We start from the raw sequence: 23,634 nt of genomic DNA, 5'->3' as shown, positions 1-23,634 counted from the left end.
ATGACTGACAAGGATTTAAATCCTCTGGAAAATTCCAGAATCCTTAACGTAGCTTTTCCCAGTACGAGTGATAGTGAGAACTGTGAGATGGTTGCACTGAACGGAAACATCAAGAAGGATGTCTCTGAAAACGAGTGAGTTCGATCCCTGTTCTTCGCTTTTTTTCCCTTACATTCTCTTCGAAATGTTTTTATTTATATCAACTATTTTGTTTTTCTTTTGAAAATCGAGAAGAGAATAAGCTTTCTCTTTCCTGAATAATTTTTCTTAAATACTTATCTATTTTGTAGCAATTAATTCATTCATTTCAGAGACGAAAATTGTCCTGCACCGATGGATTCTTTGGTTCAATTTACGCAGGTTAGTTGTTAAATTTGTCTTACTACTCTACCTTACTACTTACTTTTTAGTTTACTCCTTATTATTTTTAAAGAGATAAAAAGTAACTGAACTAAGGAGTTAGGAGCAAAAATCCACATTATAAACGACTTATTTTTATTATTGGTTAATATTTCTTTGAAATCGACCCTAAGTAAAACACAACTGCACAAAACGAAATTAATTGTCAAGAATAGAATTAATTGCTTTTAATGTTAATGAATGACACCTTAAAATTTTATTCAAAATTTTGGCTTAGACGAAATTTTCGCGGATAAGGAGCTGAAAAATTTCTATTCTAGCGAGAAAGAATCAAAAAAATCCTTTATTTTTGAGTTCCAGAAAAACTGCTGGGTTTTTTTCCCGGGAATGTGTAATAATAATAGTAAAAATATATAATGTGTGCCGAATAATCCAGCTCGATTTCATTCATTCAGGATTGGACAGTCACTTCTGTCACATCCCTATCATAAATGGGATAGGAGAAAATTGGTCTGTTCAATTTAGGACCTAATCGTTCAAATTTCGAATTAGCACTAATTTTCGAATTCGAGTTACGTTCTTTTTTTATAATTAATTCCATTCGAAAGTTTTGAAAAAAAACAATAATACCTATCAATTTCTGTGTTGACCAGGCCTTACAAAACTTTTTCTACTGCTTTTTTCAAGAAAAATTTTTTTCAAGAAAACTGAGAATTCTGCTCTTCAGTTCATTTAATCCCTTCATTGTTTCTGGATTTTGAAAGGATATTTCGATTAGTTTTCAAAAAAAAAAAACTAAGGACATTCAGCTATCGGTACTGCACCTCTTTATAGGATCGCAACTGAAGAATGAGGGGTACTGTTGTGAAAATTGCTATGAGTTATGTACTGTAGCTTTATGGAATAACCACAACTTTTGTAATAGTATTCTTTGTAACTTTACGGTTACTGGATGTGTTTACTTTTTAGTTGTGTATATTTATGCAGTAATTGGATCCGTAACATAATGGTACGGCTCTGAAATGAAGCGCTTTATTAGAGATTTTAGAGAATTTTTAAATGTTTTTCTAAAAATTATCTACGCAATCAGAGTTATATTTTCGTGAAACTCACACCAGGTGGTTACCAGTTAATCTATAAACCTACGAAAACATTGTTATTTTGTTTTCGTTCTTGTGGATTCTTATTAACGTAGCCTTGGAAACGTGTTACGATCAGAGAAACACTTAGAAACATGTGGTAATGTTGAATTCTCCTGAAAGTAGTATGGATTCTTAATCTACCTAGAATTATTGAAAGGAACAGAATGTTTCATGAGAAACTGAACCACTATAAAAATATCTTCAATTAATTGTTTGTGCATATATAGGAGTAATTTTTTGCCTTTTATGAAGAGATTTAGTTCGCCAAAATTAATCAGAGTTCTCTGGAATGCAATATTCCAATCCCCTTGAAAATTGATTTTCAGGATCCAATGGAAATTCAACCGAGTTCTGAACATTCACAAATTCCCACACCTGAAAATGCATCGGATAAAGTAAGTTGAAAGACAGTTTTTCTCAAAACTCTTTGCTCACACGTAACTTGATTAAATTTTTTTTAGAAAAAATTTCCCTTTGCATAATACATTATTTATATTCAATAGTAGTAGTGCTTATTCTATTAGAAGCATCCAAACACGTTTTTGCTTCAAGCCAGGATAGTCATTCAGTCGTTTTAACAACTAGTTATCACATATGCCTCATAGGATGGATAATGATTAGAGTAGATATCCAGAACTGAGAGCTTTGCCCTTTCTATTTACATAGAAACAAATGGTGGTTTTTGGTCGATCCTTGAAAAATATGCTTTTAAAAATTTCTAATTTAGCGAAGCTTCAGTACCGAATCGAATAGTTCTGATAAGGAAACTACGAATGACGGAAATCTCAAGAAATTTTCAAAAATGGCCGATGTATTCAATCTGATCCCAAGCGACATTAAATCGATACTCTACGATGAACGATCAACACCATTCGATCATGGGAATCCACGAACGTTCAGGAGAAATGTTTCCATTGCTTCACCGGAAAAGACAATCGAACGAGTTAGTTTCATAAGATTTTAATTAGTTAATTATTCTTATTCCATTGAAATTACTTTAATAAACTGTTAAAGTACTGTTACCACCATCTGGAATGTGTCGAGAAATATCGATATTTTTGTTGGATGCGTGGCGAGACCAGTTCTTTTATTCCCACCCCGTCAAAGTAACCAACCACATGATTCCAATTAATAAACATTGCAACACAACGTATGTACGTCTTGCACGTATTTCACGTTAATTTCATTTCATTTTTCTTTTATTTCCTCAAGGTATTTTCTCACGTAAGATTACCGAATTTTTACCTCATAACAATGCTTAAATTACTAGCTTTTTTTCTTGAATCAAACATCAACGATCAGCATCAAAATCATCACACAGGATTTCTGTTTACGCAACCCCGCTCTGCAGTTTTTTCATAGTTTCCCCCCGGATTTGTTTTCTCATCGTTCTGCATACATGTTCTGCGTTTGCATTGTCACTTGTCCAAAAAATTATATTTTAAGCTCGCCTAACAATATTTAGGGAATCAGATCTTTTAAGAAGTTTAACATATTGTTAAAATAATATTTCATATAATTCTTATCGCTTTATTCTTTCCTCCTTCCTCTTTTTTTTCTCTACAAGAAAAAACTAACTAATCTACGTAAATCGTTTTTTTAAGCTAAATTTTTAGTAGATTTAGGTAAACTGATAAATTTTAACAACTACTGACTACAATCCTCAAATTAGTCATTCATCCTAACACTAAAATCCCAAAATGTTCAGAATTATGTAATTGTTAAGAGATCGCACACGGTTTTTGGGATCTGGTTGATCTACCATCAATAAAACTTGATGCCACCCCAATGTGCGGATCATGGGGATGCTCGCTTCGTTATATTAGTTGTCCTTATAGTTTTCCTTATTCTGACTCCTCAGTCCTGAAAATCAGGAAACTGATTTTCAATTCACCATATGAAAACAGCCATATTTTCATGTTTCCAAAGTTGTGGATTCGCGTTTTTGTTTTTTTTTGGCTGTCGTGTTGTGAATCCAGTTTTCAGTAGTATATCTGGATATATTGTTCCATTTACACTCAATTACACCGCCACAGTATTTCAGTCCTTTAAACCCTAATAATTTATTCTATATCGTTAATATTTTGTTTAAAATAGCTTAATCTCGTTTGTCCTCTACTACAGGACAGACCATGAATCATTTTCGACGAAGAATTTCTGGAAGATCCTGTTGCAGTCTTCGTGCTAAAATTTTTTATTCGTTAAGTTCAAATCATTCATAATCTCCTTATTTATGACATTTTCTAGTTACGAGGATCAAATATGGATCAAAGGTCACCGCCGCTCTATGATTCAGACGCTGGATACAGTGAAAGGACACCGTTGTTGGGTCCATGCAGGTCCTGAATAAATCTATTTATATCGTGCAAACAAATATAAAACTATAAAAAAAACTAAACTACTAAACAAAGTTAAAAATTCTTACAATTGTTAGAAAAGAGACAATGAAAATTTCTTGAATAGCGGGTAGGTTCCGGAAATAACGAATAAATGAATGTTTAGAAGAATAGAATGATAGAATGATCTTGGAATTTATTTTTTTTTCAAAAAGAAAAATTTTCAGATCGGTTAGCTCATTGCCTTCCGTCGTTGGATATGACAGTACTCGATCCGTATTTGACTTCCCGGGACCATCGACTGCTCGATCCGAGGTGCATATAAACCCATGTTTTATTGATCACATCCTCTATGATGTATTTATATTCTACAGAGCAAAATTATTTTCGAAAAAAAAGGTAGTAGAGCATTTCAAAAAGTGTCTCATTACTAAAAAGATATCATCAGCGGTTTTTTGGTGCTTTGTTTTTTTTCCACAATCTTTTCAGGAGATTTGCAAGTGAAAATTCACCTGTAAACATTGCTATGGAAAAAAATAAAGGGGATCTACATTACTCCAGCTTATAGAAGACCAGACATCCGGATTTATTATGAATTCTTCAAATTTTTAACTTGTCAATGTTAAAACATCCTGAATTAACTCAATTAAAGGCTATCCATAGCGTTTTTGCGATTGAAATCCTTTATAAACTAGATCTTTCAAAAATATTCAAGATGATTTCATATAGAACATTTTATTTAAGGTTGGTCGAGATGAACTGAGACGTAAACGGAGAAGAATACGTCGATACAGTCAACAAAGGATCATGGCCACTCAAAAAATGAGGTATGTACCCTTATTAATCCTCCAGTGTGAAATTTGATATTCGCGAAAAGAAAACCCAATAGAACTTGCACGATTCGCTTTGGAGAACCCTAAGCTTTATACAGTTTTGCTGAACTGATTTTTTCCTGGTCAAAAAAAAAAAAGAGATCAGTAGCAGAAAATCCACGTGTGTTTCTCTGCGTTCTTAACAGCATGTTTATTCTGGATTTCTCGGATATGTTATATTATACTTAGGTTCACTAGTAATTTATTTGGTGTTAATCGGTTATTAGAATGTGTTCCGGAGCAAACCGCCTTAGTTTTCTCGTGAGATTCGTTCGGCTTTGTGTAACACAGGTGTTATCGTGCGTGTTTTTTTTCATCTATTTCGTGCATGACATCGTCGAATCGACTAAAACTAGACATTTGGACTATGCCCTCTGGGAACGACGACCGTTATCCAAAACTATATGTGATCGATTCGTTTCCATGATCAGCTGCTTGTCGGTATTTGTTTTCTGAAGGGGGAAAAAAGAAGAAGAAGAAGAAGAAGAAGAAGTTGAATTGGCGCGTTCATCATCCGTGTCTGTTATTGTTCGAGTATTCCGCTCGATGGTTTGTCAGCGCCGAAGCAATCAATGTTTGCTTCGTAGCTGGCTGGTTAACCGTCACAATCCTGTAGCGAATCCATAAATTTATATGTGATTTGCTGGATTCGCTGATATCAATGCTATGGGAATAGAACAATTAATTAAATCGAATCGATGTTGTGCAATGTTGATAGAAGTGTACGTTGTTGTGTTCTCCGATGGGTGGAGACGAACTGGACGAGTAGCAAATGATTGCGATCAGATATTATCAGCGCCTGATCGGATCAAGTTCGTTCGTACGGTCTCGTATTTGGCGATTTGTGTGTGTGTGTGTATAACATCAAATTATCTTTATTTACTTGACCGAGTCCATACGGATTAGTGTGGAGGTGGGTGGTCGTCACAGCGCGAAGTTAGCCCTCTCACGGACCGCCATCGTTTCAACCTCAATCCTCCTCATGTTCACTACTACTTCGCTGATTTGTTTTCTTGGTCTGATCGGGCAATTCACAAAATTCTTTCACTCTACTAAAAATTATTCATTACTAGTTCTTTTCTTTTCGCGAAATACGCTTATACTATCATTTAAAGTTGTCATTTCTCCTCATATTCACTCATATTCCCTCGATGACATTTCACATGTTCGCACTTTTTCCCTAACGACAACGATGACGAACTCATCATGTCCTCATTTATTCCCAATGCAGTGTTTATGGCATTTTCAAGGTCCTCTCCTTGCTAACAACGATAATAACATCATTATCCCCTTCATTTCTTGATTTTTAGTCGACAAATTTCCTAAAAGCTTTAGTAATTGTTCATGTAAAACACATGTGCTCCTACACGTTGGGACCCTCCGAATACTAATTTGTCATATGCGTTAATAGTGGTGAAATACATTTTAGGCAAGGAGGGCCCACTCAAAAATCGTGTTATTATAAGAATTTTTGATTATTTCAAAGTAAAAATTCGGGAATTTCCTAGATCCACTGGATTTCAGACTGGATATTTTTCCTGTTTTCTTAGTTAAACGTACGTAATTGTAGTGTTTTCCATGAAAGTTTTGAGTTCTAGTTGAAATGTTAGAAAAATAATGACTGAAAGTTCAATTATCTCTCTAAAATAATCCATGAGCAAGTTTGTAAATTTCACTATTACCTTGTTATTATTTTAGTAGAAAAAAAGATTTTTGTTTTTATGTGTTCTTTGAGTTATTCATGTGTTGACCTTCTTGTAAGAAGTGCAAACACTTACTACAGTATCTTATCTGTCATTCCATTAATTGATAACCTATGCGTGGATTTTGCGTGATTTTACGGGATAATAACGTACGTTTCGGCACGATTCCAACAATATTTCTCGAGATTGAGATTGTTGCCTTGACAACCGTAACCATTCACATCAGTTCCTACATCGAATGTTTGTTAGAAAGTGCTTGTAAAGTTTTATGAAATTAATTTCAGCTGGCACAGCTGTTATATATACAGATATACATATTTACATATAGTCAAATATATAAAAATTCCTTCTTTATCCTGACTAACAGGAATTATTTGTCTTTTCTTCCTGGATAATAGCTTAACATCGTTTCATAAAGGCTCATTCCTTAGCAATTAGTTCGAATTTCTCTTCGAAATGTGTTTGTTGTCATGGCTCGGATCTGCAACCGCGTAGCAGTCGTCGTGTCGTGATGAATCAACGACGACAATGTGTTGGTCAGCAGCGCACGTTCGGCAATGCAAATTTTCGTAACGATTTTACGCCTAAAAATTATGCGCAGAATAAATACACTGAAGTGAATGTAAACATTAATTATGATGTTTCTCTGGATTTTCCAACTCAACATTTAGATTGAAAGATTTTCCCGGAAACTATTGCACGAAAAAAAAAACTCTCCACAAACGTTTGTTCATTAATCTATTGCACGAGAATTGACCTATATTCATTCGTGTAAACACGGAAGTGTACATTTACGCAATTCTCCTGGATAGCAAATATTTGTACGAGATATCCATCGTAAACGTTGCTATATTGCACAAGATCTCCCACCGTGTACCAACATATGTCCCCCCCCCCCCTTCATCCACACATGTGACATCAATAACATCCACACTCGGGGGCTGTCCTCAACTCTCAACTTGCGATCTCAAATAACGCTTCTTTTCACCAATTTCATAAATTATTCCCGAATTCTAGGGATAAACGTTCTTTCGATCAATTTCATGTTGTTTTTCTCACATTCTTTTTCCACTCACTTCCGTCCAAATACAATTCTTCGCATATGCTCCGGATCGATTTTGCACGTTTGAACGAGTCGTAGTTGTGCGTGAAATTGCTGGAAATTTCGAGAATTCTCTGCTTAGCACTTCTACTACGGTGGAAATTGTTTTCATCTTTTTGCAGAAGTGGATCCGATTCTCTAATTATATATATTTCCTCTTGCATGCTCCTTTAATCATGAATTATACAAATAACTTTCTTTTATTACACTTCCATGTTTATATGTAGTGTTTTCTAAAAATTCTAAATGATGTCCTGAACATACTGTGCTTACTTCTTGGAAACGATTGAAGCTAATTTGACTTTTTCTACGTCTCTGCAATGAGAAAACGTTTACTGGAGTTTTTTTTTACTAATTGCTATGTACTTTTCCCTTTAACGTGTCATATCTCCATAAAATATTCAATAGTTGTCAATTCTGCAGAATCTCACAGCGATGAAAATTTGTGTTTGTTTCCTGTGAATGAACGGAAATAAAGTAAACTGAAAATTAGTTGAAAAAAATAAGTAAGTTCAACGTTATCAGTTTAGTAATTTTCTAAAAAGAATATGAAAAAGAAAAACGAAATTTGTTGGCCTTCTGAGAGTAGAACGCTTAAAAACGCATTCAAACTCTATCTTTTGAAAATTACCTCATGTTTCATAAAAACCAATAATTTTCGGCACAAAATTAATTTTTACTATAACGTAGAAATGAGAAGGAGAAACAGTTCTTCAGACAAAGCATCGATTTGTGTATATGCTGAAAACAATTCGAACTCTATCATCCAGATTTTATCAGGATTCAAAAATATTCTTCCCTACCAATAATGTTTGCATACGATAAATATGACTTGGCGTCCAAAATTGATTGCCTTGTCCCTTCTTCCTGCTTTCCTCTTTCCGTCATGTTTGTTTTTCGTCATTTTTCTCTCAATAACAGTTCTTAGCCACTTTTTGAACGATTTAATGAATAAAAATGTGGATTCAGTTGGATGAACCCCTCCTTATTGTTCCTTAATTGAAATGTTAGGATAAATTCCTTCATTTCCGGCAATTGTTTTCGATTCTTTGAAAAATGATTTTAATCTAGAAAGGGCTCTTTTTATTAAAAGGACATTCTGGAGATATATTTCCAAACATTTTCTTTTCTTTTATCTCGATCAAGTCCATTATAATGTGCAGGTTCTCGGAGCATGTGGATTCTGCGCTGGATTTATTAATGTGATGAGATGCGAAGCAAACATGATCTTTTTTCCCTCAGAATCGTATATATGCGTATATTGGTGCTTGCAGATACTGTACAAACAAAAAAAAAACTTAGGTGCACAAGGAGTTAGGAATTTTTTTTGGAAATTCATTGCAAAATATTATATTTTCTATTTTCTTGTGAAATTACCAATTCTATTTTCTTGCAAAACTTCCAACTTCTTAAAATAGCCATTTTTGAGGAATTTCTTGGCACGCGTATTGAGGCGAGATTTTTAATGCAGTTTAACACTTTTTCATAGGTTTTATTATAAAAATAATTAGAAATTGACATTATAGCTGTTCGAATGATGACAATTGCTCTCGATCCGTTGATATTTCGAGAAATTTCCCGAATCACTCAATTATTTAAGATTTTTTTTTTGCCCGTGATATGATAGAATTCATTTAGTTAAGACCTAAATATCACCTAAAATATTAACAATAATACAATATAATAAAAATAGACTTGAATAAATCATATCTATTTGTAATCCATTCTGTTTCTTTTTAGATATGTGATTGTCTTCATTTTTTATATTATATTTATATTTCTCATATACATATTTTGGATGTTCTAGGAGAATTCTAGAGAACGTTCAAGTTTTTCTAATCTTTTTCGTGTTGACCACAGAATGTTCGTTGACTGTCACTTCAATCCATAAAAAAAAAACGAGTGCAAGTGACGTGTCACGTGTTTTTCGCTCTTGAGATTGTGCAATATTTCGTATATATTGCGCTGTAAGCGGCCGAACGTCACATTCCTAATCATTCACGCTTAGTGCATGCTCGTCAAAATGTCTGAATTAGAGGTGGGTTAACATTTTTTTTTGTTTATTTTGTTTTATTTAAATATTTTAGAGATTTTAGAGAGATTAGGTTTTGACTTGAGCTGCCATGGATTTTTTTTTTCCGAAAGCATTCTGGCATATAATCCAAGCCCTTCTTGGCACTATTTTTCTCAAAGAAATGAATGATCAACTAATAAGGAGATCTTTGTTAAAGCGTGATTCATTCCATGTAGAAGTTCTGGATTACAATTCGGTGAGAGAAACCGCCTTGAGCATGGCATACAGTAGATTTTATTTACCAAATTGTCCGACAAGTTTTTTTCCACCTCTCATCTACATTTCCTTTTTTTTTTGTCTTTTATTCACTATCGAAAATATTTCAATCAACATTGTGATCACGAACACAGTCGATGGATGGATGACCTTCGGCCATCGATCGTAAAGATTGTTGTTTTTTTTTCGTCGAAGAAATCAGCTGATCGTGGATCGGGAAAGAAACGGTGGAAGGAAACTGATGAGTGATTACTATAAATAATATATAATATATATATAATATATATAATATAAGTGTGTTCAATTAAAATTCGTGATGATAATCTACATTCTCCTACGTAAAGTATTTCTAGAAATTTCTCGAAGAAGAGAAATATTTAAAAATGAACAGTTTTGTAGCGTAATTAGTAGTTAAACTTAGGGACTTAGGGGGAACTTAACTTAGGGGAATCTAACAAATACGTAAGTAAGCGGATGAAAATTTGACTACGAAATTTGTAAAGTAATAGTAATTTCTATAGCGACCGTAAATTTGTCAAAAAAACAGTGGATTTCTCCAAAGTACGAAATTAGTGTACATTCATTGACGTGGTACTGCACTATTGACGAAAGTACAACCCTGACTTGTACTAGACTATTTGTGAGATAGTTGAAACAGGAACTTTGTAATATTTACTACGAAAAAATCGATATAACGAGTGGATTGTTTGAGGACGATGAGTGGAATTGTGTAATGGAAGTGACCTTCTCGATTAGAGCACTTTTTTGTTAGCAACTTCTCGTACCGTATACAAATCTGAATCCATAATAGTTTTAAAAATAATGATGGATGAAAATAATCACGAAATTACTAGACTGAGAATTTGAAAGTTTTGGAAACGTAAAAAAATACTTCACACCAATCGCCAAAAGAAAATTAATCAAACGTAAATTTATGAGATTTTTCCAACTTTTTATTGGATAAGATTCCCAGAGAACACAGACGAAACTACATCAGTTAGTGAAATGTGCTAAAAACAAAAAAAAAAAAACTAGCTAAAGAAAAGTTTTCTCGAATGGTGATATTGCTCTAGAATCCCAAAATAGTTGTTTACTTCTTTTATTACCTTGAAGAAACCATTAGTACAAAACAACACCAAGCAAAATATATATTCATATATTTTTTCTTCTTGTTTTGAATAAGATTTTCCAGACGAGCGTAGTTTTCGTTCAAAGTGATAGAATCTAGTCAGTAATCCCTCACTATTCGACTGGAAACCTTCTATCCGTTAAATTCTTTGTGTAAACTAGAATAATACCTGAAATTGGACTTAAAGTTTACCTTGATCAAAATGATTTGTTAGAACTAATACAACAAACAGGTTAAATTTTAAGAAAAAATACGAAAGCGAAATGGATTTTGAAGAGTTTTTTAAACAGTGTAAAAGAAAGTGTAAAAAGTAGTTCCTACAAGAAAAATAACAATGAAAAATCACAAAATTACGTATTTTTTGCATTTATCCTTGATAAATACCATGCAATTTAAGATTTGACTAATTTGAGATTAAGTTTACAGTTTGAAGAACTAAATAAATAACACCTTTCATTTTCTTCCTGAATTCTTGCCTAGAATGTAAAACTTGTAGACTACTGTATGTAAAAAGTTGAAATATACGTTAAAATTAGAAATACGAAAGTGTTAGCACAATTTCTAAAAAAAAAATTACCGGAATTGTGGACGAGTGGAAACGTGGAACGTTAAGCGTTTGGTCGCCATGGCTCCCCAGAGTCCGTTTGCACATCCAGTCGTTTCGGGCATTCCGAACTCATTGGATTATATGGATATTTTAGGATTACGTGCACGGCGCCCAGAAATGTCAATAAATTCGTATGCATTTTTGTTGCATATTTGTATCATTTTTGTAGTTTAACATATTATCTTTCGATTGGTATATACATTAAATTTTCTTCAATTCATTATTTTCTTTTTTATCCCAGAAGGTTTTCGCGGAAATTTTTAATTGAAATAGATCCTCTTGCATTCTCCATCGAAATTAATTCCAGTCATGAATTATGGAGTTCTTATTTCGTTACAGAAAGCATGGTAATCCTGGATATTGTGCCAGGAATAGTCCTTCTATATTTGTCACAAAATTCAGCAAAATCTCAATTTTGCCCTAACCGTGCATATTTCCAACTGTTTAAAATTCATTATGGAAAGAAATCTATTTCTCCAGTTTATGAAATGAAAAATTATCTCTTTTTTTTATTTTTCACAGTATTAGAAGATATAAATGTTATGAAAAAGTGATAAATTGTTAAAGTTTAGTTCATTGAGTAGAAATTTCAAAAATTAAATAGTGTTACTCACAGGAACATTTTTGGATTTTGATCCAGTAGATAACTGCGGGTTTTTCTTTTTTGTTGTACTTGAGATTAATTGGGATTTTGTATGTATTCACCGATGTTCCGGAAGTAAATTTACTGGATTATTGGACTTCTGGAACTTTCACATCAAATGCCGATGCTACATCGTTTGTAAAAGTTCAGTCTAAAATTCAAGTGAATATCCTGAATGTCCTCTAGAGGCGTGTCTCTAGTTTTCTGAAGTAGTATTTAATGGAATATGCAATGTATATTCCTTCCCCGGTGTGAAAAAAAGTATCTGGATGAAGCAACAGCGGCTGAGTTGTCATGTAATCCGTAGTCTGGACATCCACGTTGGTCGATTTGAACTTCTGATCCGGTATTTCAAAGCATATCCTCGAATAAACCTTCTATTAAACTGTATTGATGCTCCAATGCTTAATGTCATGTTTCGATCTTCCTCACATCATCATCGACGAATCATGGATCTACCACATACTTTTATACAAAATCCGTAACCACACTCACTTCACCCACTTCATTTTCATATTAGTTCATTATTTCACCGAGATCATTCATCATCTTCAACCCTTCCGAACCGTCAACGTTCGTGGAAACGATGAAATGGGTTGCGTTATCCATACTTTAGGAACATCGGTCTTGATTCTTGCAAGATCTGGTGGAACCGTATGTGTGAATGGCGAAAGTTCTTGTTATTAGCCCGGATACATTTCCAGAAACCCCACAAAAGAATGAAAATTTACTCAAAACAGCAAATTTTGAGTGTAAGGAAAGGTAGGATACGAGTAGCAACGGTATTGTGATGGTAGTGATTAAAGTTTCAAATTTTTTTTCTGGAGAAAAAAAATGTGCTTCTGTGAGTAATGGTTTCGTATGGATTCAGGCCGTACATTGCGTCTCCTTTTATGCCGATCGCCACCCAGTTGTCGATACCCCTGGAACGTCGAGCGCCCAGTTCACCAAAGGAAGCGAAACGGAACTTGGCCTATGGAAGTGCACGCCGACCGGCCGAAGAGGGACTTCTTGCCGGTGATGAACAGCGGACCCCGAGCAGTAACGAAGAGTGAGTTCTAACCGTTTACTTCCCCTAATCCTGTACGAGTTACAGAAAATATTTACAGTATCCAAGTAATCAATACTATCACTAATTATGCTAAGGGTGATAAGGACATAAGAAGTCGAAAAGCTAGCATCACCATCTTTTTTTTCTGTATTTTTTCTTTTTTATCCTCTAAAAAGATGAAGGACAACCGCAAAGCACCTCACTCGAGTCCAGCACTTCCGAGCGAATTTTGTTCCTTAAGTATGGGATATTCGCAGCTGCTCGGGCTCCGAACCACTTATTTAACGACCGCTGCCTTTCCGGACAGAATCGATTGGAACGTCCTAGTATGGAATATATCTTCCACTACAGAATAAACACAAGCTAAAATCACGTGGAGATCGTTGATGCTGTAATTTTTTGTGAACTGTATAAGTTGATGGACAATCACAATACACTTAAATTCTGTTCTACATCCATCCACATCCTGGATTTGACGTCTCCTATAGATTTTACTCTGGAAATTTATTAAAGCCTTTGCTGGATGCTGGACCACCGAGAAATTTGAAAGCCGTCAGTAACTGTTGTCAGTTTTTAATCGAATCTAGTTTAGAGTGGAAAATTTTTTTTGAAACGTTTCACGAAAAAAAAAATCATTTTTGATGATAAAAACAAAAATGAAGCCAGTTTTTTCTTTCTTTTTTTTCAAAAATTAAGGACTCCAATTTTTTTCCTGATAGCATAACTCGGTGCTGTGCTTATAGCAAGGATTAACAATGAAAATGAACACATATTCATAAACTCATAAAGTCTTATAAAATATCCATCTCAATCGATCCTTTCTGGAAAGGCGGCAGTAGTTAAATACGTGATGCAATATCCAAGCAATTGGATGCCTCATATGGTTATGGAATAAAATTCGAACGGAAGCACTGCCTTCAAATGAAATACGTTCTCAAGGATTCCATCTCTCAATTTTTTGGATAACATTCGAAAAACTGTTATGAAAGGGATTTAAAAAAGTAATGGTAGTGAAATTCTACAATTTTGTAGTTTAGGGATAGTTTTGTTCATTTAACTGATACATTTGAACGTTGTTTTTCTTTTCCAGGGTCTTGTTCAACGAAATAAAAGAAAATAATTTAAATTTGTAGTATAATTTTGTGTAGTCAATTTTTTTTCATTTAATATTTTTCGATAGATAAGTTTACAAAGCAGTCTTGTAAGAATACTTATAATGTTATTAAAAATGTGGTAAACAATTTCGAGAGTGTCTTAGTGGAGATTGGTTCCATTGTTGAAGTAGCTATAAATTTTATAAAAACGAATAACATGAATTGATGACCTTGATGATAGAAATGAATCTGCTATATGGTTCAAAAAAAGCAATGCATATGAATTCATGAAATATTGATCCTATTATATTAAATGAAATATTTTTCCTATAAGAATTTGTTTGAGTGTTATCCACGCCCAGATTTAAAATTTGATGATATATGAACACCATAACATGATATTTGCTGAGGTGACGTAGTATAGATAATATTAGATAAAATATAATAATAATAATAATAACAATAATAATAATAGTAATAATAATGGTGATAACATACAGTAAGAAACGGATAATATTTCAGATAATATTTTGATTACAAAAACGTATTATATGTGCAAGTATTGGAGCTTATCAAAGAACCTGTTTTCGTTATAACAACTTATGTGACTGATTCACATAATGTTGTCGAACATTTTTCATGTGAACTTCCAGATTCTGGATGCTGGATTATCTAAAGTATGGGATTTAGTCGACTATTAACATTTTTTTTTGCGCACCTTCATTTCTCTCGTGAAAAAAGTACCTGTTTTTGAATTTTTCTGACTTATTGGGACGGAAGAGTAGACTCTTTAAAAGTTAAAAGTTAAATTGAAGAAAAAAAACTGCTCATATTATGATCTACCCAATCCCATTTCACTTTTCGAAATTTAGTTTAAGGAATATCTACAGTTTTCTGTTTTTGTATGCGTTATACGAATGTTTGAGGGATTATATTTTCCGTAAAACAGTAAAAAAATTTTATAAATTTGCCTTTTATGTGATTTCTGACAGAAATACGTGAATCCTCGGACTAGTGTATGTAGTTTCTCGGCAGTATTTTTGGATCTCAAATTTATGGATGAAAGTGGAATTACTATTTATGGAATTCAGTAGGTATCCACATATTAAATGTCAAAATGTCTAAATTATTTTGCTCTATTTAATTTCTTAAAAAAATTCGAGATATTTCTATTTCTACGTTTTTTTTTTCACTTTAAATACTGGTCGTGCGTGTATTTCTCTCAGTTAAAGTTCTACGAGACACTTTCGCCGCTAATCTAGAATATAAAATTTTAAAAAGACGTTTTATTATCGTTTTTTTTTTGTGAAGAACACATGATTCACTATGTTTTCCACAAAATTTAGACATTCTCTGATTACGTTGAAAAAAAAAGAACTGAAACATAATGTTTCCTGAATTATCTAGAATGATTTTATCTAAAAGAAACAGCTTATATCATAGATAACAAGTGTGTCTTGAAGTCAACAACTCGTTTATTGATCATGTTTATTCGCCACGCTTCTTTCAGAGAATCGTCGTCTGAAGATGAATCGGCAGTCACCATTAAGGTAATCTTCTTTTTTTTTCTTTTCGAACTCGTTACTCATCCGAAATCCATAAATGTACAGAAATATTTTAGGGTTCATTTGCGGCCTTATCGTCAAAAGAATGGATAACTGTTGTAATGCTGGCATTAGCAAATCTATGCTCAACAATAGCATTCAGCTGTATAGCACCATTTTATCCTGATGAGGTGATCCATAACTAAGTTTCAAGAGTTGGTGATCTTTGAAATTATATTTGCTTAACAAATTCAACAGCAAGTTTTTCTGAACACATTTTTTCTTTAGGCTAAAAAGAAGGGGATGTCAGAATCCCAGACTGGAATAGTTTTTGGTATTTTTGAACTTGTGATGTTCGTTACGGCGCCTATTTTTGGCAGATATGTAAGTTTTTGAATTTTATTGCATTTTATTTTATTGAAAAAATGTGGGAATAAAAGACGCAGGATGTTAAAGGAATCCCTCAAATCACAATAATCCTTCTTTGTTACCTTCCTTCACATTTTCTAACATATCGTTTCTAATTTTAACCTATTCTTGCTCATGTTTTTGCACGGAAAGAAATTTAATCTCATTACTTTGGTCTGGATTTTTCCATTATATGTTTCAAAGAAATCGTTTTACCCTAACTTCATGCTGCAAAATTGTCATCCTTTAAAGAAAACGTTCTTTCACATCAAAATCCGAAAAATAAGGATTTCTTGTATTATTGTTACCGAAAAGATGGTTATAGAAATGTTTTTATCATTATAAATGGCCCGGTTTTGTTAAGAAAATTAAAATTCTTTTCTGGATTTTGTTAAGGTGTTTAGTTTCTTAATGTTTGCAATATCGTGCTCTACTGATGTGGTCGAAGCGGGTACGAAAACTTAATGTCTAGTAGTTTTCAATTTTTTGGTGCATACGGTAGAACTAAACCGGGTGTAGATTCCTCGTCTTATTTTAAAAATGGAATTATCTTTTATTTCGTCAAAATACTTTCATATGTACTCATCTACAGTACTTTTATGGAATTTAATTTTAGATGACATCAATCGGTTCGAAGAATATGTTCACACTTGGTCTAACTATCACTGGAATAACGGCTATTCTCTTCGGGTAAGGAATTTTTTTTTCTCGACAAGCAATTTTTATTTCAGCTGTTCCTTTTAATTTCGATAAACTTTTGGGATTACTATTTTTTGGGATATTTTTTGTTCGGGCTTGTCCTAACTAAAATGAGGTCACTAAGCCTCATATTAACTACTTCTTCTCGAAATTTTGCATGAAGTACGGAATATCCTAGAGATTTGAAGTGGGGAGGAGTTAGGAAAATGTCACTCATCTTTAATCCATCACCATGAACCCATGGAAAAACTTAGAAAAGTTCAATTAACTATTACGTACATAAGTAATTACATGATAACATGTTCTGGCAGTTGATGACTTGTCAGTTCTCGGAAATGATTCTCCGGATAGATTGTTTTTTCATGTAAATTTTTAAAGAATCCGTGAAGAGAGTATACCTTCTGGTTACTTTTCATGAATTTTGTTCGTCCTCTTTTATCAGTTTAGATTTTCTCTAATCTAATTTACCAATTTTTCTGGATTTTTATTATTACTCTTAATGTTGTTTTCTCCTCATCGTATCCTTAAAAATCATGTTTACTGCGGATGAATTCTTGATTAACGCATTTTTTTCTCAATTTATCATCCTTTTTCTGAGTTTTTCTGAGTTCTCTCTGGAAAAACTGATCAATATTGAGTAATTGATTGATTCATCTTCTATCGCTTGCTTATTGATCCGTACAGCGTGGATTTCTAATCAGAAGGAAATTTCGTGTACCTCTTTCTATTTTCATGATCTAACAACATCAACTAATCGAGTTATCAGTGGACAGTGGTTCAACTTCTTTCGCTACCTATTGATCCGTATTCACTTCCGGATTTCTAATCGGAAGGAAATTTCATTTTCTTCAATCGGGAAATAAGCATTATTTTTTCAGGTTTTTGAACTTCCTTCCATCGGGTCCGATTTTCTTCTTTGCTAGTCTTCTCATTCGAATTTTGGAAGCTATCGGAGATGCTGCTTTTGTGACGTCAAGCTTTGCAATTTCTGCAAAATGTTTCCCTGGAAATATCGCCGTCATTGTTGTAAGTTTACGGATGCGATTATTATGTTATTATTGATTAATACATTGACATTTCTAAACATCTCTTTAAAGCACATTTTGTACGTGTGTTCTTCATCTACTTCACATTTCAAACGTTTCACTGCAAAATTGTTCTCCAACTGCAGAAGTTAACTTTTCCGATATGTTCAAATCATTTTCATATTCTGTTATTTAATTCACATTAAAATAGAACAGCTGCAATCAGGAAGAAAAAGAGTTTTTCGGGATCTACATACATAGACCATTTGCACTGATTTCGTCATAATACCTCTTTTGAATTGGCTGGGAAAAATGATTGGAGAAGTAATTTGTTTTTTTGATATTTTTGTTGAGGAATGCAAAATAAACCATGAAGAGATACAAAATAATTTATTATTTTATTATTCGCGAAGTTACGGTTCATGTGCAGTCTCCTTTGAAATAGATGTACTAATAGAGAAAATATTTTTTATTTTTTCTATGACTGTTTAGTTGAACTAATCTGGGTAATTATGACAAGGTTTAATTCATGCAATAATTGCTAGAATAAATCAGCTGACATTTTCTTCTCCATTGAGAATATCGCTAAAATTTTAGACATCTATGAAGAAAAATTGTGGATTTTAAGGATAACAATCTATGTAGTTTAAATGGTTAGAAAATATGGAACGATTTCCACATTCATTCTTCGTTATCTGAATTTCGTTACATTTTTTAATGTTGTCAGTTCTGAAATATTTGAAATGTAAAATTTTATGCTTTTATCTAAAAAAATACGAAAAAAATTGTAGCTATCATCTGTCTTCTTATAGCAATAAGATCAGGATTTTCCAGGGGCTCATGGAAACATTTGCTGGACTTGGCTATACAGCTGGTCCTTTAATTGGAGGATTCCTGTACGAATTTGGAGGTTTTCAAGTCCCATTCCTGGCTCTTGGTGTAATTTTAATGTTTGCAACATTTCTAGCATATATGCTTATTGAGAACTATAAAGACGGTAAGTTCTTCAAACATCAGGAATTTAATTACATTTTTCTGGATAAATTGTAAACAATTTTTACATCAATGTGCTATTTTTAGATGATGTTGGCTCATCAAAAGGAATGCTTGCTATGTTACGTATTCCTGTAATATGGATAATGGTTTACGCTATTGTTGTATGCGCAATTTCTCTATCATTCCTTGATCCCACACTCTCAGCTCATCTCCAATCCGTAAGTGTGTCCTTGAAAATTTTGAATGGTACAAGAAAGTGCGACGAAACGGAAGAGAAGTCACGTTAAACGATTTTGCGGGCGATTTGCTTCACTGGTTGTCCAGTAAATCCTCTTTTATTTTCTTCGTCTTCAAAATCCTCAACTATGTCAATGATTCTTTGTGTGGCGGAACTCCATTTATATACAATTCAAATGTTTGAGGCTTAAAAAACTTCTGGTTGATAAGGAATGATTGGGAGGGAAGAGTATGAAAAAGAAAGTGATATATTTTTATAATTTTCAGTTCAATCTCTCTCCAACAATGATCGGACTAATGTTTTTGTTATGTGGCGGAATTTATACTATATCAGCTCCAATATGGGGTCTACTTATCGACAAATTTCATTGTACCACATCAGTCATGATTTTTGGTTCTGCTACCACCGTTATCTCAATGGCTCTCATCGGACCATCACCTTTTCTTCCTTTTGATAAGTAAGTTATCAAGTTTTACTCACATGAAAAATAACTATCTGTCAAAATTACGGTAGTTATCACCTTTAAATTGCTCGACGTTCCCAGAAAATGGTTGATGAAACGAATCTATATCTGTATGGATTCTATGAATTATAGTACAAGAGCGAATTTTCGACCAGAAATCCTGAAAAATGTGATTTCTTAGTGTTCAATCAAACACATTTATTGCACTGGTAGCTGAAATTTAGTTCTCACACCACTCTGAAATTTGCCCACGAGGTCTCGATCTCATAATTTTAAGGCGTGGTTTTTTTTTGAAACTAAAAATGCGCTCTAGCAATCGCCATAAGAAATTTTTTCCTCAGTACTCAGATTCATTCATTTCACTTCAGAGATCTTGTCATCATTGGCGTATCGCTAGCCATTCTTGGAGTTGCTGCTGGTGCACTTTACATTCCTACTTTCCAGAACTGCCTGGATGCTGTCAAGTAAGTCTATTAGGATACAACACTATAAAATATGACAATATCTCAAAAAAACTCAATTGTGAGAACATTCAAAAATTGTTCTGCTCCAGTATTCAGCACCGTCGAGCATCAGAAACTAAAAATTTTCTACGATTAGCATTTTCTTGAAGAGTTCTGACTAGTAGAAATTTTGCCAATACTAATTTTAAAATGAAAAAAATCGCATTTTTCTAAAATCTGTAAAAGTTGGAATAGAAGAAGTCTAGAAATGTCAGCTCCCAAATTCGGTTTCTATTAAATATGTTATATCTTCGACTTAGTCTATATCCTATGTATTTTTTTTAACCAGAAATTCTGTTGTCAAGTGTTCATTAGGTGTTTGTTTGCAAAAATATTATGAATGTTTCAATTTTATATATTTTATTAGAATATTTTTTAGAGAACACGGTTATGATGATTCTTTCCGCACTTACGGATGTGTATCGGGTGTTTTCCAATCAGCGTTTGCCTTTGGGTAAGTAATAAGTAAATCTAGGCTGCTATTCTCTTCAAACAAGAAAAGTGTCTGATCATTATCTGGAAAAAAGGTGTGGATTTACTTTTTAGTGGATTTATGGGTCCTACTGTTGGCGGGTTTGCCGTGGAGAAGATCGGGTTTGCGTGGACTACCACAATTATTGGTGCTATTCATGTTATGTTTGTGAGTTCCATTAATTTTCTTTCTAGGATCTGATCCAGTGAAGTCAAGAATTTTTTTCATATTCAATCGTTAGCTAACAAACACATACATATGCATTCAACGATTTTATAAGTAAAATGAGTGAAAAAATAAAAATAACAAACAAATAATTAATAATTTCAGCTTTTTGTTGTGTCCATCTTCTACAGTTCGCGTTGCTCGAGAAGGAGAGCTCAACATAGTACTTAGATTATGAAAATATTACTAAATAGTTAAGATGCATAAGTTATATATATGAAATGCTTCGAAAAACTCATTGCTTTACAAACATCTTCACTTACTTGTAATATTTCCATTGTACCGATAATTGTAGTCATTGTGATACTTTAGTTTTGTAATATCTTTTTTTTTCACTTGATAAACTTTTTTTTTGCTTGTGTTATTTTTTTTTCAATATTGTCCGTCTTGTATAAAATTGGTCGCAGACTTTATTCTTTTGAATTCTAACGAAATCCCATGGTACATGAACTCGATTAGCACTTCGCAAGGATTTTTTTGCAGGATTTGAGTAAAAGACGACTAAATACTAATTACTGGAATTCTATATCAAATTGTATGCATCCCATGTTTAATTTCTAGGAAAAGCTTCTTTAAAAATTTCTTTAAGATTTCATAGTTAAAAGAGTATTTAAATAGGGAAATAAATGTGACCCGTACGTTCTGGGATTATTTTCCTGCTGAAGTCTTCTCTGATTTCCTGGAGTTTTTTTCCTGGTTTTCTTAACTTGTTCAAGTTGTAGGAGAATAGAAAATTGTTTAAAAATATTACAGAACGATTAAAATAGGAATACACTGTGAAATACCATAATACTAGGACGATTTAAAGTTTTCCTCGATGTTCTATGATTGAAAGAATCGTGTCTAGGACTGTTCGTCCGGGTTCCAGGAGTAAAATCCATAAACCTATAGTTAAGATTATTAAAGAAAAGTAATTGCGAAAAGGTTCAGGGTAATAATTGAGAAACCTGTTCGCACTGCATTTTGTACTGGAACGGGTTCTACGAAGATAAAAATGAGATGTAAGTAGCAATTTTTGTGATTCACATTAGTCCGGAACGTTCAATCCAGAAACGATTCCACAGTTTCACAAAAATTTGCTAAAATAATCGAAAATTTTGCTCTTAAACATAACATCGCATAATACGAGGGTAAATTATATCAAAATCTAAAAATAGAGAATGTTAAGTTAAACTTATTTGTAAACATCATATTTCTCTTGGTCCTACGATTACAGTACTAAATTTATAGTCAAATGAAGATAGTTCCAGATATTTTATGACGTTCAGTTATTTCTGGACGGAAATGACTAAACGATGACGATTTCAAAGTGTTTCATAGTCTTTCATGGATTGTTGTCTTTCATGGATTTTTCTTTCATTAATCATATTTCGATAATTTATAGGAGAAAATGTTGACATTTCCACAGCTATTCTTTCTTGTCTTTTTTTTTGGGATCGACAGACCGTGAGTAATCCGTCCAGTGAATGTTCCTATTATAACAGCAACCTGTTGAAACTCTAAATGGAACCGTTCAAGGAAAAACGTAAGGAATTTCTGTTCTCATGTGAAAAGAATCAATATCTCAAGAGTTTAGTGAGTGCGAAATGTAGATGGTATTTTGATAATAACTTTAATAATATAATAATAATATGATAATAACTATGTAATAATATGATAATGATTTTGGAAAAAAAAACAGTCAATCGATATTGTTGCTTACAACAGGTTCAGCATATTTAACATGATACAATATGGAAGTTGATAGAAAAAAATACTAAACGGTGTTAACACTTAAGTACAATTAAGCTATAGGCACTGTTTTTCCCGTAAATTCTTGAATAGTAATTGTGTTCCTATAGAATGTGGACGTGATATCCTCGAAAAATTCGTAGAAGAACACTACAAAAAGAAAATGCAATTTGTTATGTAAACACGACACATTACACTCACCAAAATAAGACTCAAAGTTTCAAAGAATACTTTACGTCAAACGAACACAGAGAAGACGGATCACTACGTTACTCCATGACCCATCCGTAGTTTAAAAACCCAAGAAACACGTTTTGTAATGTGTGAGAGTCAGGAATTTCTAAGATTCCATACCATAAAAAGCAGAATCATTCCGAAACAGGTAAGAAAATAAGATTTAAAAAACATGTCCATAGATTTATTCTCTTGGATAAACCCTTCAAATTGCTAATTTATCAGCAGAAGTTGTTGAATCTGCCAGAAAGAGTGATTTTTGCAGCTTTTTTAGAAAATAGAAATGCCATGTAACGCGGTTAAAACACAACCGGACACGGTTATAAAAATATATTTGCTTAGTTGAATCATAACTGGAAGCATAAATGCCCCACCGAATAAGTGACCTCTGGATATTTTTCACGATTTTAAATTAATTTCGGTCCTACGAGCAGCCCATCCATGAATTCATACTTATTTTCGTACAGCAGGAAATAATTTGAGGACTTCTTCGGAAGTGAATCCACGTATATTGCGATACGTAAGAAATAATTTTTTCCTTTTCTTTTTTTTTTTTTTTGAAGGAAGGGAACAAAAGAAAGGGGATTGTCAAGAGAAAATTGATAGGGTCAAAGTAGAAGATTAAAGATAAGAAAAAAAAACAGCTAAGACCGAGAATATGAAAAAAAAAATCACGAAAAAAATATAATATTTCTTTCACCTTCTACCATGTAACGAAGCACCATTTGCCTCAAATCTCCGCGTTTAGACGGAGGGTATGTGGGAGG

At 33.1% G+C, this 23,634-nt stretch overlaps 2 protein-coding genes across 4 annotated transcripts; one reads left to right on the top strand and one right to left on the bottom strand.

The window, feature by feature from the left end:
- On the top strand, window positions 1-21,073 carry RB195_021509 (uncharacterized protein; the record flags this gene model as incomplete). Of its 3 annotated transcripts, XM_064208292.1 has the most annotated exons (20): window positions 1-134; window positions 312-360; window positions 1,829-1,897; window positions 2,230-2,445; window positions 3,750-3,841; window positions 4,066-4,153; window positions 4,583-4,665; window positions 13,056-13,235; window positions 15,840-15,879; window positions 15,951-16,064; window positions 16,162-16,257; window positions 16,898-16,971; window positions 17,859-18,006; window positions 18,840-19,002; window positions 19,086-19,219; window positions 19,506-19,696; window positions 20,071-20,166; window positions 20,585-20,659; window positions 20,752-20,845; window positions 21,008-21,073. In XM_064208292.1, the coding sequence occupies 20 exons, from the start codon at window positions 1-3 to the stop codon at window positions 21,071-21,073; spliced, it is 2,202 nt and encodes a 733-aa protein (XP_064064171.1). The 3 variants fall into 3 exon arrangements, with proteins under 3 accessions (XP_064064171.1, XP_064064174.1, XP_064064172.1); XM_064208290.1 differs by lacking the exons at window positions 1-134; window positions 312-360; window positions 1,829-1,897; ... (2 more) ...; window positions 4,066-4,153; window positions 4,583-4,665 and adding an exon at window positions 12,849-12,946; XM_064208291.1 differs by lacking the exons at window positions 13,056-13,235; window positions 15,840-15,879; window positions 15,951-16,064; ... (8 more) ...; window positions 20,752-20,845; window positions 21,008-21,073 and adding an exon at window positions 5,169-5,337.
- RB195_021510 (uncharacterized protein) lies at window positions 9,928-11,603 on the bottom strand (the record flags this gene model as incomplete). The annotated part of the gene is made up of 2 exons (XM_064208293.1): window positions 9,928-10,057; window positions 11,512-11,603. The coding sequence occupies 2 exons, from the start codon at window positions 11,601-11,603 to the stop codon at window positions 9,928-9,930; spliced, it is 222 nt and encodes a 73-aa protein (XP_064064173.1).
- Window positions 21,074-23,634: the final 2,561 nt, after the last annotated feature.

The sequence above is a fragment of the Necator americanus genome, chromosome X, assembly GCF_031761385.1.
Source record: "Necator americanus strain Aroian chromosome X, whole genome shotgun sequence".
Taxonomy (NCBI): Eukaryota; Metazoa; Nematoda; class Chromadorea; order Rhabditida; family Ancylostomatidae; genus Necator; species Necator americanus.
The sequence above is the reverse complement of the archived record's forward strand: the minus strand, read 5'-3'. Positions and strand labels throughout refer to the sequence as shown.